Source organism: Heterocephalus glaber, unplaced genomic scaffold (genome assembly GCF_053883595.1).
Source record: "Heterocephalus glaber isolate CG9 unplaced genomic scaffold, H.glaber_assembly_v1.0 deba00001140, whole genome shotgun sequence".
Lineage (NCBI taxonomy): Eukaryota > Metazoa > Chordata > Mammalia > Rodentia > Bathyergidae > Heterocephalus > Heterocephalus glaber.
Window position 1 is genome coordinate 60,175 of NW_028258200.1, and position 17,160 is coordinate 77,334.

At 58.1% G+C, this 17,160-nt stretch overlaps 1 protein-coding gene across 1 annotated transcript; it reads left to right on the forward strand.

The window, feature by feature from the left end:
* The first annotated feature begins 9 nt into the window (after positions 1-9).
* Positions 10-17,128, forward strand: Csk (C-terminal Src kinase). Its single transcript, XM_004872028.4, has 13 exons — positions 10-408; positions 12,287-12,366; positions 12,997-13,110; positions 13,221-13,333; positions 13,619-13,838; positions 14,426-14,519; positions 14,636-14,701; positions 14,774-14,873; positions 14,962-15,052; positions 15,530-15,603; positions 15,702-15,897; positions 16,002-16,088; positions 16,247-17,128. Exons 2-13 carry the CDS (start codon positions 12,352-12,354, stop codon positions 16,427-16,429), a joined length of 1,353 nt encoding a protein of 450 aa, XP_004872085.1. The 5' UTR covers positions 10-408; positions 12,287-12,351; the 3' UTR covers positions 16,430-17,128.
* Positions 17,129-17,160: the final 32 nt, after the last annotated feature.

The window sequence follows — 17,160 nt, forward strand, 5'->3', positions numbered from 1 at the left end:
CTCAGGGCCTGGCGCTTCCTCTCCGCGGAGCCCGGCGCACCGAGCCTGCCCGCCCGCCAGCCGCGACTCGCCGCCGCCCTTCACCCTCCGCGCGCCCTGCCGGGGTCCGGCCGGGCCGGTCTCGCGCGGGATTGGCGGCGCCCGCCCCTGCCCGTGCACGCCGCTGCCTCGGCCCGAGCCCGCGGGGCGTGGAGGAGCGGAGCCTGCGGCCCGATCGCGCGCTCGGGCGGCCTCGGCGGTGGCGCTGGACGCAGAGCCCGCCGCATTGTCCCCTCCCGGCGTCGTCCCCGCCCGCGCTCCCCGGCCCGGTCCGGACCCTTTGTGCCGCCGGGCACCGCGCCCCGCCCCCGCCGCAGGTTCCGTCCCGCAGGCCGCCCATGTCGCCCGGACCGCAGCGCCCCGCAGAAGGTGAGTGCCTGGCGGCGGGCGGGACGCCCGTAGTAGGGGAAGCCGGCGCCCCACTCGTGCCCGCCGCGCGTCCACTCCCATCCCCCACCCGAGCCCGCGTCGCGGCTTCGACTTCGCCCGGGAGTCACCGTGAGACCCTGCGGGGACTCGTTTCAGGTCAGCCGAACCACCACCCCGTGTGCATCTCCGGGTGGGAGGGGCCTACAGCCCCGAGCAAGAGGACCCGCGTGGGCTGGGCCCCTGGGAGTTTGCCCGTTCCCGCCCCGGCCTCCCTGCAGGTGCCCGGGCCTGCGTGGTTCTGACCTGTCCCTTGGTTCTGGCCGGAGGCCCTACTGGTCCCAGGCCACCTGGGGCCCAGCCACCTCCCTGATCCCTGCTAGAAGCCTGGGACTGAACCTGTCACCGTTGGTCTTAGGAGAGACCAGGCCTAAACCAAGAGACTTCTGACCCTGGGGTGAGGAAACCAGGCAGGGCGTCCATCCTCAGTGGAGCTGACAGTGGGCTTTCCTAGCATGGCACCCTGCTCCCGGGTTTTCCCAGGTCCCTCCGTGGCCGGGTGTTAGGAAGGGGTGTGTCCGGCTGCCAGATCAGGTGGAGCTAACTGGGAGCTCCCTTCCCTGCCTGCTGTATAGACCAGGGAACTGAGAGGCCCACAGGGGCTTTCCCACTCCAGGCAGCTGGTGGAGGGAAGCTGATAGCTTCCACCCAAGTCTGCAGAGCGGCCTGTGGCTGCCGTGAGTAGAGGGACACCAGGCAGGCACTGTCACCCACCAGAGACACGGCCCCCAGGCTGGCTCAGGGGGCACTTTGGGTGAGCACGTGCTCCCCCGCCGAGGGCTGGAGAGGAGAGGGAGGGCCTCCGGCTGCTCTGCCTAGGTCCTGGTTTAGGCAGCATCCGCACTGCTCATGAGACTTCCCAGGGGTGCCTGAAACTCCGTCCTTCTGATGGGGAACGTGGTGAATGGTGAGCATCTGTGTGGTGTGTGGTGTAGTGTGCTGAGCCTGCCCTGGCTCCTGGCACTGAGGTTGGTCCTGATCCATCCCTCCTCAACCTGGCACAGGAGCTAGGCAAGTGTGGAACATGAATGAGATGAGGACGGGTGAGGCGGGAGCCCCGTCTCCCCTGGCAGCACCATGCAGCTTTGGCAGGAGAGTGTCGGAAGACTGGGGACACGATGGGGCCCATCTCAGCTCTCTGTCCCCTGGGTGCCCCAGTGTCTGTCTTGGTGTGGCCACAGTAGAAAGGTCCAGAGGCAGCAGGACCTTGAGGCTCCCTAGAGGATGTGAGCCTTGTCTGGGCCCCTTGGAGCTCTGCGTGGTTCTGTCCTGCTCAGGCCCCAGCCCTGGCATGTACAGTACAGGTGCCCAGATGTCCAGGGCCTGGGAGGCTCTGGCACACAGCCCCATGCCCAGCCCTTTACAGCCAGAGGGGCAGCACTATGGCTGTGGCTGGGCCCTCGCTTGGATGGGTGCTTCTTTACCAACATTGAGATGCAGAGGTGTGGCCCGGAATCCCCGGGCCTCTGGCTAGCACTGTGCAGGGGTGTGCTTTTTACTTGGGGAGCTTGCTACCTTCCTGCTTCTTAGAAGTGGTTGCTTCTCTCTCTGCCTTGGGCCAAGGGCAAGAAAAGTGGTGAAGTCCATTCCTGTTCCCTTCACCATTGTAGGGGCACTGGGCTCCAAGAGGCTGAGCCACATGGGGTGACCCACAGCAAGTGCTGGTGACGGGATGGAGTGGATCCTCCCCCAAACCAGTATAGGCAGGGGCCTAGATCCACAGACTGCCCCCCAGAAGCCCCATATGACCTGATGAGGCAGGACTGCCTTGGGCCCAGTTCAGACTCCACCTTTGGGGTTTTTTGTTTTTTTTGAGACAGGGTCTCACTGTGTAGTCTAGGCTGGGCTTGAACTTGTGGCAATCCTCCTGCCTCAGTCTCTTGAATGCTGGAATCATAGGCATGTGCCACCATGCTGGGCTTCAGGGGTCCATCTTTGGAGGAATTTCAAAGTCTTGACACTAACCCTCAAAGAACAGCAGTGTTGAGCCTGGGAAAGATGGGAGGGACAGATCGTCACGTGTGTGAGGGGCCATCCCATGGCAGAAATGTGCTAGACCTCTGGGCCAGGACTGGGGGCTGCTGAGACCCAGGAAAGTCAGTCTCACCTCACTGTAAGAAAACTGTGTGTGTACTGATTTTCTTAATTTAGAAGGTAACAAAGTGGCTGTAGAAAATTTAGAAAACAGAACAGAAATTCCGTACTGTCTCTTCACCAGGCAGAAATGGTTAGCATATTGGCATCCCTTTCCTGGAGTGCCTCTTCCGTCGCTGTCCCAGACCGAGAATTAGAGCACAATAGCTTTTTCATTCATCACGGTGTCCTGGGTACTTCCTCCTGGTGACACCTGGTCTGAGTAGCTACTCCTAAGAGATCCTGTGTCTTCCCATCCCTCTGCCACCACCACTTCACCCAGACCCTCTGACCACACCCGTCCATGTCCCATCTGTCACTGTTGTGGTGGCTGTTACTACAAGTCCCATGTTGCCAGGAATAAGCAGTCAATTTGGCACTCAAGCTACACAGGTTCGGGGCCCCACTGTGTCACATAGGCCGGGGTAGGGAGATGGTGGACCACTCACTGCCCTCTGCTGCAGAGTTCCTTGGTATCATGACAGGACAGGACAGTGTGTGCTAACTGACAAGGACTAGAAAGGGCCTCATCCATGTGGGTCAGTGTGCTGGAGCAATCCCAGGCTACCTCGGTCACGGAGACGACCCCTGAGCTGTGCTTCAGGTCACCTGACGGCTCATCCAGCCAGGAGGTGGTCCAGGGCCAGGAGCCCCTTGAAAGCCCCTGGCCTGAGAGTCTGGGCCATGATGGCCAGTTCCCTGCCCCACCTCCCTGCCTGCCTCACTGTGATTGGCTGGCTCAGGGCATAGAGCTGGCCCTGGCAAGATGGGCCGCCCCCTTTGGTGTCCAGGGCCTGACCCCACCCATTCCCCTTCCGGTCTCCCAGCCTTGGAGCTGAGTAGAAGAGGCCTCTTTTCTGGCCGACTGGCCGCCTCTGGCCTTAGCTTCTGCAAGGCTGGCCCAGCCTGGCAGTCTCTGGTGGAAATAGAGGCCTCCTTAGCCTGAGACTTGGGCAGGTGTCCTGAGCTCCAGTGCAAGGACAGCTAGATCATTCCTGGTGGACAGGGAAGGGAAAAAAGAAAGGATGGAGTCGGGGGTTCAAGGGCCTCCCAGCTGCAGGTTAGAAGGGCACCCAGGGGTCCTCAAAGTCCTGGGAACTCGTGTTGACATCACTCTCTGTGGCAGGTGCTGCCCGGGTCTGACCTGGCTACCACTGTGACACATCTCGCTTCCCTTGTTCTGCTTCCCTGCAGACTGGGGTGACAGGGAGGGCACTCTCTGGGCCCAAGAGCTGTAGCCCCAGATCACCCTGGTGGCAGGGAGTCTTTCCTAGGTGGCTCATTCCATTCAGAGTTTCAGGCGTTCAACCTCATACCCTAGCTGCCAGATTTCTCCCATTCTCTGGGCTTGGCACAGGGGAAGTGGGCATTACAACTGCCCTCCTGTCCCTCCACTCTGGCCAAGATGAGGTCACAGGGTGGGGTCCTTCCCAAGATGTTGGCCTGGCTGAGGCAGCCTCTTTGGGTGTTTCTCAGTACCCGCCCCCCACCCTCTGCCCTTGGTTGGGGACAGGATGGGTGGAGAAGCAGGCTCCCCCCCCACACCCAGCAGGGAGCACTACCTCCCTCCTCCTCCCCTGTGGGTCCCTTCATCCAAGGGCTGGAAATAGAATCCACTAAGTAATGATTAAAGTCAAATTCAGACCTAAAAATAAAGAGCTAGAGAAGGAAGAGCTGGTGTGCTCCCTGCATGACTGAGGGGAGATGAGAGCAGAGAGGCTGGCTCCAGGTGCTCCCCATGGCCGGGAATGCCCTGTAAATTAGGGGTGCTTCTCATCAGGGTGCAGCGCTCGGCACCCATTATTGTGCAGATCTTGGGCACTCTGGCAAGACCAGATAGTGAACTCCACTTCTTCCATGGGAAAACAGGCCCAGGGGTTGAAGTGGTTTACCTGGCAGCTGGCTATATGGGAGCTCCCCTCAGTGGCGGACTGGAGGGCCCCAAGCAGCCCAGCCCACTCTTCCTGCTGCTCAGTTTCTCTTCCTGGTTCCAAGGCACAGTGCTGAGGGCAGTTTCTCGTCACACTCACACTGTGTGCACCCTGCGACTGACCGCAGCTTCCCCCGCCTTTCCTCCCCTCCCCTTCTGTGGTCTGCAGCAGGCACAGAGGAGGCTGCATGCACCCCCGGCCTGCCTGCTCTGTGTGGTTGGAAGCCTTGGGGTGCTAACACCTGGGACCCCTCATTGCATGGGCGGCCAGATTGTCCACACTGCAGGGAGCCAGGAGGGGAGGATGAGCCTGCTGCAGGCCTTGGAGGAGCCAGCTCTAGGGAGTCGGGGAGGCCTTTGGTTCCCACTTCCTGGCAGCTCAGAAGCTGGAGATCTGCATGGGCTGGAGATGCCTGGAGGACTTCCTGGAGGGAGGGAAAGGGCCTGTGAAAATCAAGAAAAGCTTGAGGAAGAGACAGTCTGGGGACAGAGGTCCCTGTCTAGAGCTTCTCTGCCTTCTCAGGGACTACTGACTTCTCTAACTGCTGTGAGGCCCTGCCTCTAACCTCTTTGGGCAAACCTCGGGTATGCAAATATGCCTCTGCTTCCTGGAGCAAGAGGACCAAACTGTGGGCAGCCCCTAACCCACCCTCCACCTGCCCATTTTCAGGGTGTCATCTGTCCTGCCTGAGGGAAAGTTGGAGGAAAGGCCTCCTGGCCAAGGTTCAGACAGATCTGGGCTTAGCCCTCCCTGGAGGTCAGGTGGATCACTAGGCTGTCACCCACATACTTTTTTCACGGTCAGTCTTGTATGTGGGGTGGGTGTGGATGACCCTCCCCATCCCTGCAAGGGGGTGGCAAGTCTGCTTGTCCTTGTGTTAGACCAGGTAGCTTTTCCTCCTGAGCTGTGAGCTCTGCAAGTCTCATTTCTGAAATGAGGAGCCCAGAAATCTGAAGACCAAAGTTCTGGTCAGAGCCAGCACTCAGGAGGCTGAAGCAGGAGGATCACCACAAGTTCAAGCCCAGCCTGGTCTACATAGCGAGACTCTTAATTGCCCCCCCAAAAAAGTTCTAGATAGGGCCCTCTGGGCCTCAGTCTCCCCTCTTATCCCCCCATAACATGGCTAGGGACAAGGGGTGAGGGACAAGGACACTGCAGGACTTTGTGGGTTCAGGGAGGTTGGGCTGAGTGGCCATATGTAAATGTAGGCAAATGAAGTTGCAAAGACCGTAGCCTGAGCTGGGGGCTGTGGAGCAGAGGCCTGGGTTAGGGCTCTGGGGAGGCCCAGTCCCAGTTGCCCTGTGCTGTAGGTAATTAGGCTCCTGATCGGTAATTAGAAACCTTTCTGGGCCAGGAGTGGCAGCCTCCAGCTGCTGGAGCAGGGAAGAGTCTCCCCATTAGCCTCCTCTAACCCAGCCCCCACTTCTCGCTCCCAAACTGCTAGACAGGATTTCCGGTCCCACTGAGCCCTGGGGGGCAGGACAGAAGCCTGAGTGAGTTACTATCTTTTGGTTTTTCATTAGTTCTGGGTGCTGAACGTGGGGGGAGAGGTTTAGAGCAGCAGGCACAAGGACCAAAGCCAGGCATCCTTCCAGTCCCCACCCCCAGGGCCTTAGGCACCTGCAAGGGTCTTTTGCCAACTCCACTGAGGCCAGCAGGACCCCACACACACATACACACACACCATGTGTCAGGCATTGTCACTGTACTGTCAGCAGGGTGCCCTCTGCAGATTCAGGGGTGGGGTTGCTATTATTGCTGCCAAACCTGCCCAGCTGCTGGCAGAGGCCTGCCCTGCTCATGTGCCCAAGTCTGAAACGCAATTCTGCCTGTGTCTGCCCTGTGACCTGTTGGAAACTTCTGGCTCAGGGCCTTCAAGGGCCACCACCCTGCACCTTCTGCAGCCTTCATTAGCTCTAGACCTCACCCTGGGCCTTTCTAGGGCACCCCTCTTCCCAGTTGCTTTCCCCAGAAATCCCTCCAGCTCCAGCTCCCCTCCTCCTTCTTCTGGAGCTTTCCTGGGTGACCTTTGTCTCTTTCTGGTTGTGGGTGCTGGAGATCGAACCCAGGACACAGGCAGGCTAAGCAGGCGCCACCTCCCCAGCTCTCTGCCCAGCCTTCTGAGCCTACGATGGCCAGGACGCAGTTGGGCAAACAGGAGCTACCTGCATCTTGTTAGGGTCCCCAGCGCCTGGCCCTGGGCTGGGCTCTAGGGAGAGACTGGGAGCAGAGTGCTTTGGTCCCTAAGCCTGAGACCTCCTGGGCTCTCTTCCACCTGTCCCTCCTGCATGGCCCTGGCCAAGGAGGGCTCCTGACAGACTGCTCAGAGAGTGAGAAGCCAAAGAGGGCCTTCCTGCCTGCCCCTCATGTTTCCCCCACGCCCAGAGGGTCCAGCTGGGTTCTGGGGCAGGGCCAGAGTCCCTCGGGGCCATGGCCCCTGGTCCCCCCAGTTCTCTGTGCACTTCCCTTTTCAGTGGTATTTTTAGCTGGCTGTAAACAGTCACTGAAAGCTCCCATGCCCCAGGAGGCAGTGCTGTTTGGTGAGGGGGCAGGGCAGGAGCCCCTTGACCTCCCCTGGCCTCCGCACGTCTGGGGGTCTCCAGCTGCCTACAGGAAAGGGACAGGGCAGCCCGGGAGATTCTGGGCTCCCATTCCCTTTCTAGCCTCCCACCTAACAGCTGGGGCTCCCAAGAAAGGCCTGCCTGAGGCTGTGGCCACTGACCTCAGCACTTGGGCACAATGCCCAGCCTGTTCCCAGGACCCCGGCACAAGGGCTGCTGGGAGCAGCATTCGGGGCAGGAAGTCAGGGTGAAGCGTCAGCCCTGCCACGCCCTGAGCCCCCGTCTTCCATCCCTGTGGGAGTGGGTGACAGCTGCTGTCCCTTTGGGGTTAAATAATAGTCCCTTTGGCTATGGATCTCAGTATGGTACAGCCAGCCTGGCTTCCCCTTTTATCCATCCGCCCATTCATCGAGCCATTCATTCATTCAGCTCTCTTTACGAGCAACTACTCAGGCCCAGACCAATCTGGGGGAGGTGCAGACATGAGTCAGATCCTAGCTGTCCCCTGTGGAGCTCCCAGCTCCTGGTCAGCCCTAAACCACAGGCCAAGGACGCTGGAGGCTGGGGACCATGAAAGACTCCTGGCAGAAAGGAACTTATTTTCCATTTTATTTTTAGGGAAAGGTACTAGACACATGGAGCTTTAGAAAAGAAAAGCCTGAAAGGACAAATTAACAAATACAGAATAAAAGTAGGCTTTCCTGGAGCATTGTCCCACTCTCTTATCCCATCCTAGAGGCAACCTCAGTTACCATTTTCCTGTGTCTATACAAAGATATTTGAGGCACATATAAGTTTAAGCTGTGTTATATATTTCCTTTCTCTTTTTGTTTTTGGGTTTTTTCGGTACTGGGGATTGAACTCAGGACCTTGCACTTGCCAGGCAGGCACAGTGCCACTGAGCTAAATCCCCGGCCCTCTTTTTGTTTTTTTGAGACAGGGTCTCACTATGTAGTTCAGGCTGCCCTTGAACTCATATATAGCCTGGGCTGGCCTCGAACTCACAGTGATTCCCCTGCCTCGGCCACCCAAATGCTGGGATCACAGGCATGTGTATCTCCTTTTAAAACAGGCCCTTGCCGGGCATGGTGGGGAATGCCTGTAATCCCAGCACTTGGGAGGCTGAGCCAGGAGGATCACTGCAAGTTCGAGGCCAGCCTGGGCTATATGGTGAGTTCAGGGCCAGCCTGAACTACAAAGGGAGACCCTGCCTCAAAAAAAAAAACAACAGGGCCGGGGATTTAGCTCAGTGGTTCTGCCCCCTGCCTTGCAAGCACAAGGTCCCAAGTTCGATCCTCTGTTCCAACAAACAACAACAACAACAACAACAACCCCCCCCCGCAAAAAAAAAACATGCCCTTGTAGTACACCATAGGTGATCTGCACCTGGCTCCTTCCACAACCTTTGGTTTTGAGTGCGTCAAACCCACTAAAAAGCTGATAGGATGGTGTGATCAATGTTTGTATATTTGTCAGTCAGATTTGCCAGTTCTTAACTTTCTGCCATTCTTTCTTCTTTTACCTACCCAGATGTAGGTGTGCTTGTGCCATTCTTTGCTGGTTTGTGTGCTAGTTGTAAATATCTTTCCCTCTTGACAACTTTGCGTGTATCTTTTACAAAATCACTCTCAAGGGCCAGGGATTTAGCTCAGTGATGCCATGCCCGCCTGGCAAGTGCAAGGTACTCAGTTCAATTCCTGGTACCAAAAAAAAAGAAAAAAAAAATTACACTCAAGAAAATTTACATTGGTTCTTTATTATCTATTTTTCCATTTTCCCAGGTGTCCCCAAATGATTATTATAGCACCACCACCCCCATATAGAATCCAATTCAGGATCACTCATTAAATCTTGTCATGTTTCTTTAGTGTCCAACTTAATCTAGAACATCCTCCAGTTTTATGGGGGTTTTGTTTTGTTTTGTTTGTTTGTTCTCTTTATGACATTGGCATCCAGAGTCCAGGCCAGCTGTTTAGGAACTGTCCGGTTGCCTTTCCTGATTGGAGTCAGGTTAATGCCTCTAGCAGGAACACCACCCAGAAGAGGCTATGTCCCCCCTTAGAACATAGTGGCAAGAGGTACCTAGTATCTGCTTGATTCTTTTTATTTTTCTTTTTATTTTTGCAGTACACCTGTACTGGGGGTTGAACCAGGGGCTTTGCACTGAACTACACCCCCAGCCCTTTTAAAATTTAGAGACAGGTTCTCACCAAATCGCTAAATTCCCCAGACTGGGCTCAAACTCATAATCCTTCTGCCTCAGCCTCCTTGGGTGCTGGGATTACAGGCGTGAGTCACCTTGCTTGTGTGCTTATTTGTGGTGCTTAACTTTTTTTTTTTTTTCCTTTGCTGGGGATTGAACTCAGGACCTTGTGCTTGCAAGGCAGGTGCTGTACGACTGAGCTAAATCCCCAGCCTGGTGCTTAACTTAATTTGCTCACTTGATTAAGGCATCCACCAGCTCTCCCTAACGTGAAGGTCTTTTTCCTCTTTCTGGTTAATCTGTGAGGTGATGCTTGGAAGCTAATCCTCTGTCCTGTGTCCATGGCCTTTCTCTATGCCGTCAGCCGGTGCTCCACCGAGTCACTTACTCAGTCTCAAGGAGTGTTCCAGGTCCTCGCTAGGGATCTGGCCACCTCGAAGCTGGAGCTGTGTGGTTCCTTTTTGGGGAAATCTGGTGGTTTGCTCCCCCTGGTGCCCTGTTAGTGGACGTAAAGGTTGTGTCCGCATCTCTTGCTCCTACGATGCCACTGCAGAGTCTGTCCTGCTGCATTGTCCCCAGCTGCACCCCCGAGGCTGAGCAGACTTCTTGGGGAGTGGACAGGAGTGGAGAGCCAGGGAGGCTGCCAAGGTGTGTGTGTCCCAGGAACAGTGCATGGGAAGTAGGTCTGACTGTGGTGCTGGAAGCAGTTGAGTGATTTTCCCTAGGTCACACAGCATGTTGGTAGCAGAGCCAGGTCCAAGACTCAGAGCCCCCCACACCTAGGACAGTGTTCCTCCCTGCCTCTGGCAAACCCTCTCTGGGTCCCCCAGATGCTCACTGGCAGAATGGGAATAATAACAGCCTCCTGTCCCCGAGTTGGTAGAATTGGATGAGCTGTGATGTGCCAAGGACAGGGCCTGGCACCGAATTCGTGCTCAGAAAACAGGGCCTGTTATTATTTTTTATTATTATCCTCAAGGCAGTGGGGAGGCGGCGGCAGCTGCAGGCCTGCCTCAGTGTTTGCAAACTGACAGCTGGAGAGTGACTAACTGCGCAGCCTCCACGCCCCCCTGCCATGGCAGCAAGTGTGCTCTGAGTTGGGGAAGGCAGAGAGGTGTGGGGTATGGAGAGCTGGTGGCTGAGCCAGCCCCAGGGGCACCCCAACTCCGGCTCAGAATGTCATGCCTAGCTTGCTGTGTGGCCTTGGGCAAGCCATTCAGCCTCTCGTGCCTCAGTTTCCATGTCTGTAAAGTAGGGAAAAGAAAGTTCACAGCCCCCCCACACACACACCACCAACCCCAATAGGATGTGCTCAGGCCATGGCTCTGTGCTCAGCCTCTTTAGGCCTTGGTGCCAGTATCTGGACCACAGGGCATCAATGGTGCAGCAAGGGCTGGGTGTTGGGGGGTTGCCAGACAGTCCAAGCTCGGTCTCACTCTGCCCCCTCCCACCTGCCTGCAGGTTGTCCCTGGCCCTTATCAGGGTGAGCGCTGTGGGGCTCAGAGTGGAGCCATCACCCCAAGTGGAGCAAAGCCAGGTGCCACCCCAGCTGCCTGTCTGCAGAGCTCTGGGATTCAGCCTGGAGCAAGTGGTGTTCAGCTTCCTGCTCCCCAGCTCCTGCTGGCTAAAGCTCCAGAGTCCAACCCTGGCCCCCCACATTGGCTTTGGAAGCCCCCTCCCAGCCCCATGCACAACTCACACCACAGGCAAAAGGGTGCTTAGGGCAGGCTTAGGCAACTTGGGGCCACAGAGCCCCAGTGAACGTCTGTCCCGCCTGCCCTCACCACCGGCGCCACCTCAGCCAGGTTCTGGGCTGTGCCTTGTGCCTGTCCCTGGCCCGCCCGTCCCTACTCTGCCTTCCCAAGCACACCCAGCCTTCAGGGCTTAGCTCTGATGCCCCATCCCCACCCCAGCACTTACATTACACCACTGCCAGCCAGGGGCTGGTGGTGGCACATGTGACCACCACCTGGCAGCCAGACCTCATCTGTCCTATTGATGAGCCTCCCAGTGAGGCTTTCGGGAGTCTCTGTTCTAACTTAGTGGACCCCAGAGAGGCCTGGGCCTGGCTCGGCCTGGGCCCTCTTCTGAGAAGGGACAGCAGCCCCAGCCCTCTGCTTCTTCCCTGAGGCAGATCGGCATCTGGGCCACATTTGGGTCGCTAGTGGTGGAGGGACCCCAGCCTGCTACTCTTGGCCATAGGCAGTATGGCTGAGCAGCGCCTCGGGAAGTCACCTTTATTGACATAAGCACAACCAAGAAGCACACCAGTCATTTGGGTGCAGCTCTGTGAATCACCAGGCAGTGCACCCACCCTGGGGCTGGGCCCAGACAATCCATATAACCAGTCACTGGGGTCCCCTTGCACCCCTTCTGGTCTCCCCTCCTGAGGGCACCACTTGCATCACCCAGTCTGTGCTCTTTTTGTGCCTGGCTACTTGGTCAGTGTTGTCAAGAAATTCATCAGGGATGTTCAGTAGCTGCGGCGGGGATGGTGCTTGCCACTGCACAACACCCCTTTTGTGACTGCCCTGAGTTTGTCCTTTTCGCTCCTGGACACTCAGGCCGTTCTCTGGTTGAGGATGGTGCTGCGCTGTGGCTGTGCCTGCCCTGGTGGACATGTGCCCTGTGCCTTGTGAGTGTGCGCTGAGAACTGGCTTCAGAGGTGTTGCCAGGCAAGCTCTTACGGGGGAACCTGTGAGGCCTAGGAAGTGCAGGGGACTTCCCGGTGACGCGGAACGTCCCCATCCTCAGCACAGCCTGGGGCTGGGGCTCATGGTGGTAGCTGTACTGCTGCTGCCCCTCTACGACTCCTTTGCTCCTTCTGGTCATTCTGTCCAACTCGTAAGGCCCCTCCGGATTTAGGGTTGGTGGCAGCCCTGATGCAGGCATCCTCAGCTCTTGTGCCCCGGCCTGAGACAAGAGGATGGAGCTGGAGCCTGAACTGGAGAGGGCCATCTCTTCCCGGCCTCCTCAGTGTCTTCCCCCCACAGCTCTGATGGTACCAAGTGACAGATCAGCCTTCCTGTGACACAGGGACACCAGAGCTCCTGAGAAGATGTCGGCAATACAGGTACCACACGGTGGGGCCTAGTAATCTTTGCATCCCCACGGATGAGCAGAGGCGAGATATAGGCTTAGGTCACCCTGCTGTCCCCCCTTTCCCAACCCATTGTCCCAGGCCAGGCTTTCAATAAAGAAAAATCCCAAGCCTGGCATGGTGGTACAAATCTATAATCTCAGTGCTCTGGGAAGTTGAGGGAGGAGGATCACAAGTTCAAGCCCAGGTTGGGCAACGTAGTAAGACCCTGTCTCAAAATAAAAAAATAAAAAGGTGGGCCGGGGATTTAGCTTAGTGGTTCCAGCGCCTGCCTCAAAAGCACAGGGTCCTGAGTTCGATCCCCAGTACCAAAAAAATAAAATAAAAGATAAAACTGTCTGGGGATATAGCTCCATGTAAAGGCTGTGGATTCTGTCCCCAGTATCACATACAGGCACAAAAAGGTGAAGTTCCAGCCTGCATCATCAGGCACAGGTCTCGAGTGGTAGGGGCCTCTCAGCTGGAGGGGACCCAGGGTTCTCAGAGGAGGAGCCTCATCAGGCTCAGGGGAGGCCAGCTCAGAGCTCGAGAGCTCCAGGGTGTGCAGGCAGGTGGGTGGGGTGGAGCCCAGGATGTGCCCACCCACCTGTCCCCCTCCTGCAGGCCGCCTGGCCATCCGGTACAGAATGTATTGCCAAGTACAACTTCCATGGCACGGCTGAGCAGGACCTTCCTTTCTGCAAAGGGGACGTGCTCACCATTGTGGCTGTCACCAAGGTACTTGGGGACCTTGGCCACCCTACCCTCCCATCCCTGGGGCTTCTGGGTTGGGTCCCCTGTGTTGGGGGGGTGGCCCTGAGTATGTGTCTGGGGTGTCCTCCCCCCAGGATCCTAACTGGTACAAAGCCAAGAACAAGGTGGGCCGTGAGGGCATCATCCCGGCCAACTACGTCCAGAAACGGGAGGGCGTGAAGGCAGGCACCAAACTCAGCCTCATGCCGTGAGTGCTGCAAGGAGGGGTCCTGGGCTGGGGGAAGGGGGTGTGGGCCTAGTCCTGGAAGAAGGTTGAGGGAGGAGAGGGGAAGGCCCCCTGGTGTGCAGGTGGGGCTTCCTGCGAGGGACAGGCAGGGCATGGAGTGGAACAAAAGAGGACAAGGAACAGGTCAGGTCCTCGAATGCCTGGCTGAGCACGTGGGAACTGTGGGGCAGCCTGAAACAGAGGGAACACCTCCAGAGAGCAGAGGGCAGCAGGGGTCCCTGTGACCCTGGGCCCTGCCACCCTCAGCTGGTTCCATGGCAAGATCACCCGGGAGCAGGCCGAGCGGCTCCTGTACCCACCGGAGACGGGCCTGTTTCTGGTTCGGGAGAGCACCAACTACCCCGGTGACTACACACTGTGCGTGAGCTGCGACGGCAAGGTGGAGCACTACCGCATCATGTACCACGCCAGCAAGCTGAGCATCGACGAGGAGGTCTACTTCGAGAACCTCATGCAGCTGGTGGAGGTGAGCAGCAGGCAGGTCCCACTTGGTGATCCTCTCAGGGCTGACCTCAGCCCCCCACAAGGAGCACGATTGGTCCCCTGCTGTACACTGGGCAGCAGGATTAGGTCCTGAGCTTGTCTGATCCCAGAACTCACTTCCAGCTGCTCACAGATGTGCACGCCCAGATGTGCATGTATAGACGTGAGCTGTGCCCAGAATGCACAGCACCCCAGGCCACACCTGATGCCCAGTAGCCTCTGCTGACCTCCCTCGTGTCTCCCTACCCACTCTTGTGGCCATCCCCCTGCTGGCCTGGCCTGGCCTGGCCTGTGGCTAGAAAAAGCCAGGGTCCTGGGCATGCCTGGCTAGAGTCTGGTGTCATTTCCAAGCCAGGATCTTCCACCTCAGGGAGCTGGTAGTGAGAGGCTGACATCTGTCCAGTAGCTGGGTGCGAGGTGGCACAGAAATGGGGAGCCCTCCGGTCAGGGCACCTTCAGGCTGGGTGCGTCTGGCCTCTGCTGCCCTCTAGTGGCCAGACTGAGCAGCGCCTGCAGGTGCACAGAGGGGTCACAGCCTGCCTGGCTCTGAGCCTGGTGCCCACTCCCTAGCACTACACCACAGACGCAGATGGGCTCTGCACTCGCCTCATCAAACCAAAGGTCATGGAGGGCACTGTGGCAGCCCAGGACGAGTTCTACCGCAGTGAGTGCCCTCATCCTGGCCACCTCCCACCTGGGCCTCCCCAGGGGACCCCCAGACCTCCATGTCACCCCAGCCGGGACCCCACCCTCCAGAGCCCTCACTGAGCCTCCCCACAGGTGGCTGGGCTCTGAACCTGAAGGAGCTGAAGCTGCTGCAGACCATCGGGAAGGGGGAGTTTGGAGGTGAGTGAGGGGCCGGATGCCAGGACATTGGGCTGCAGGGAGGCAGGGAGCAACTCTCCATTCTCCCCCCAGACGTGATGCTGGGTGACTACCGGGGCAACAAGGTCGCTGTCAAGTGCATCAAGAATGACGCCACCGCCCAGGCTTTCCTGGCCGAAGCCTCAGTCATGACGTAAGTGGGCAGCATTGGCGGGTGGTGGCCCCAACCAAGGCAGGGGACGGGGAGACCTGGCAGGCTTTGACAGCCCTGTCCACCCCAGGCAACTTCGACACAGCAACCTGGTGCAGCTTCTAGGAGTCATCGTGGAGGAGAAGGGCGGGCTCTACATTGTCACTGAGTACATGGCCAAGGTGGGCACCTGCCCCAAGCCCTCCGTGCCCTGTGCCCCCACCTTCCCCAACCCACTGAGCTCAGGGTTACCAGGGCCTGGCTTTTATACTGGCTCGTCCTTTATTGATGGTGACCTTGGACGAGTCATGTCACCTCTCTGAGCCTCAGTTTTCTCCTTTGTGACATGGAGATGATGACAAAGTCTACCCCAGAGATTCACAAGGGTTAAGAGATAACCTGTGACGGGATGTGGTGGTGCATGCATGTAATTCCTGCACTCGGGAGGCTGAAGCAGGAGGATCAAGGCCTCTGGAGTTCAAGGCCAGCCTGGGCTACACAGGGAGATGCTGTCTCAAAAAAAAAAGAGATAACAAATGATGCTAAGCACAGTGTCCAGCAGGAACGGCCTGGCCCTCTCCCTTCACCCCATTTCCCTAGCCCTGAGCTCATGCTCCCGAGGGCCATGAGGCTAGTCTGTCTGTCTGTCTGCTGGCCAGGGGAGCCTGGTGGACTACTTGCGGTCTCGGGGCCGGTCGGTGCTGGGCGGAGACTGTCTCCTCAAGTTCTCACTGTGAGTGATCAGCCCCTGGGTGGGCTGGGGAGTCGAGGGGACACCCTGCCCTGGCACAGGAGCCTCGCCTGAGGGTCATGTGACCGGCCTGTCTTCAGAGATGTCTGTGAAGCCATGGAATACCTGGAAGGCAACAATTTTGTGCACCGGGACCTGGCCGCCCGGAACGTGCTGGTGTCAGAGGACAATGTGGCCAAGGTCAGTGACTTTGGCCTCACCAAGGAGGCCTCAAGCACGCAGGACACGGGCAAGCTGCCTGTCAAGTGGACGGCGCCTGAGGCCCTTCGAGAGAAGGTGGGGTTTGCCTTCCCTGGGGTTACACAGCGGTGGGCGAGGGTCTGGGGAACCAATACCCCTGGATTTCCAATCTAATGCTCATTCTCCCACCCACATGGCAGAAATTCTCCACCAAGTCCGACGTGTGGAGTTTTGGGATCCTTCTCTGGGAAATCTACTCCTTTGGGCGAGTGCCTTACCCAAGAATTGTGAGTGTGGGTGCTGGGGCTGGGACATGGCTGGCACCGTAGGGTTGGCAAGGCATCCAGCTCTTGGGCCACTTCCTGGCTGGGTCTGAGGCAGAGCCAAAGGGCCCCCCTTGGGGTCCCCCTTGAGCCCTGGCTGACTCCTGGTACCCCTGCTGCAGCCCCTGAAGGACGTCGTCCCTCGGGTGGAGAAGGGCTACAAGATGGATGCCCCAGACGGCTGCCTGCCTGCCGTCTACGAGGTCATGAAGAATTGCTGGCATCTGGATGCGGCTGCGCGCCCCTCCTTCCTACAGCTCCGAGAGCAACTTGAGCACATCAAGGCCCACGACCTGCACCTGTGACCATGGGGGCACGGACCCAGAGGCCGGGGACCTGGTGCCCCACCGCACCCTGGGCTGAGCCCGGACTGAGCCCCAGCGAGCCAGCGGACCTCTCTGTCCTCGACTGTCCCCTCCGGCCCTGGGGCCCCACCTAGGCCTGACACCTGCTTTCATGGACCCACCGGCAGGGCCGAGGGGCCTGAGCCGGATGGAGGCAAGGGGCGGGAGGCAGGGCCCACTTTGGTCAGCCTTCCCCAGCCTCCACTGCTCGCCTCCTTAGAGTTTTATTCCTTTCCTTTTTTGAGATTTTTTTCTGTGTGTTTATTTTTTATTATTTTTCAAGACAAGGAGAAAGAAAGTACCCAGCCAATGGGCATTTTACAAGAAGTACGAATCTTATTTTTCCTGTCCAGCCCCGAGGGTGGGGGAGCGGCCCTTCTCTAGGGACCCATCACCACAGCCTTGGCCCCCATTCTGTGTCCCATGTCCCGTGTGCCGTGTGGCCTCGGCCGCCCCGTGTTTGCGCTTGACCATGTTGCACTGTTTGCATGTGCCCGAGGCAGACGTCTGTCAGGGGCTTGATTTCATGTGCCGCTGCCACTGCCCACCTACCCACCCACCGCTGCCCACCTTGTGAGATGGAATCGTAATAAACCACTCCATGAGGACATGGCGCTTCCTCGCCAAGCCTGCCTGTCCTGCCCAGTCGTGCCCATGCCATCTTGTCTCCCCCTGTCTCTGTCTGGGGGCTG

Coding starts and splice junctions, on each gene's coding strand:
- Csk (XM_004872028.4), top strand. Junction 15,053..15,529: donor TCACTGAGTACATGGCCAAG/GTGGGCACCTGC, acceptor TCTGCTGGCCAG/GGGAGCCTGGTGGACTACTT. Junction 15,604..15,701: donor TGTCTCCTCAAGTTCTCACT/GTGAGTGATCAG, acceptor GCCTGTCTTCAG/AGATGTCTGTGAAGCCATGG.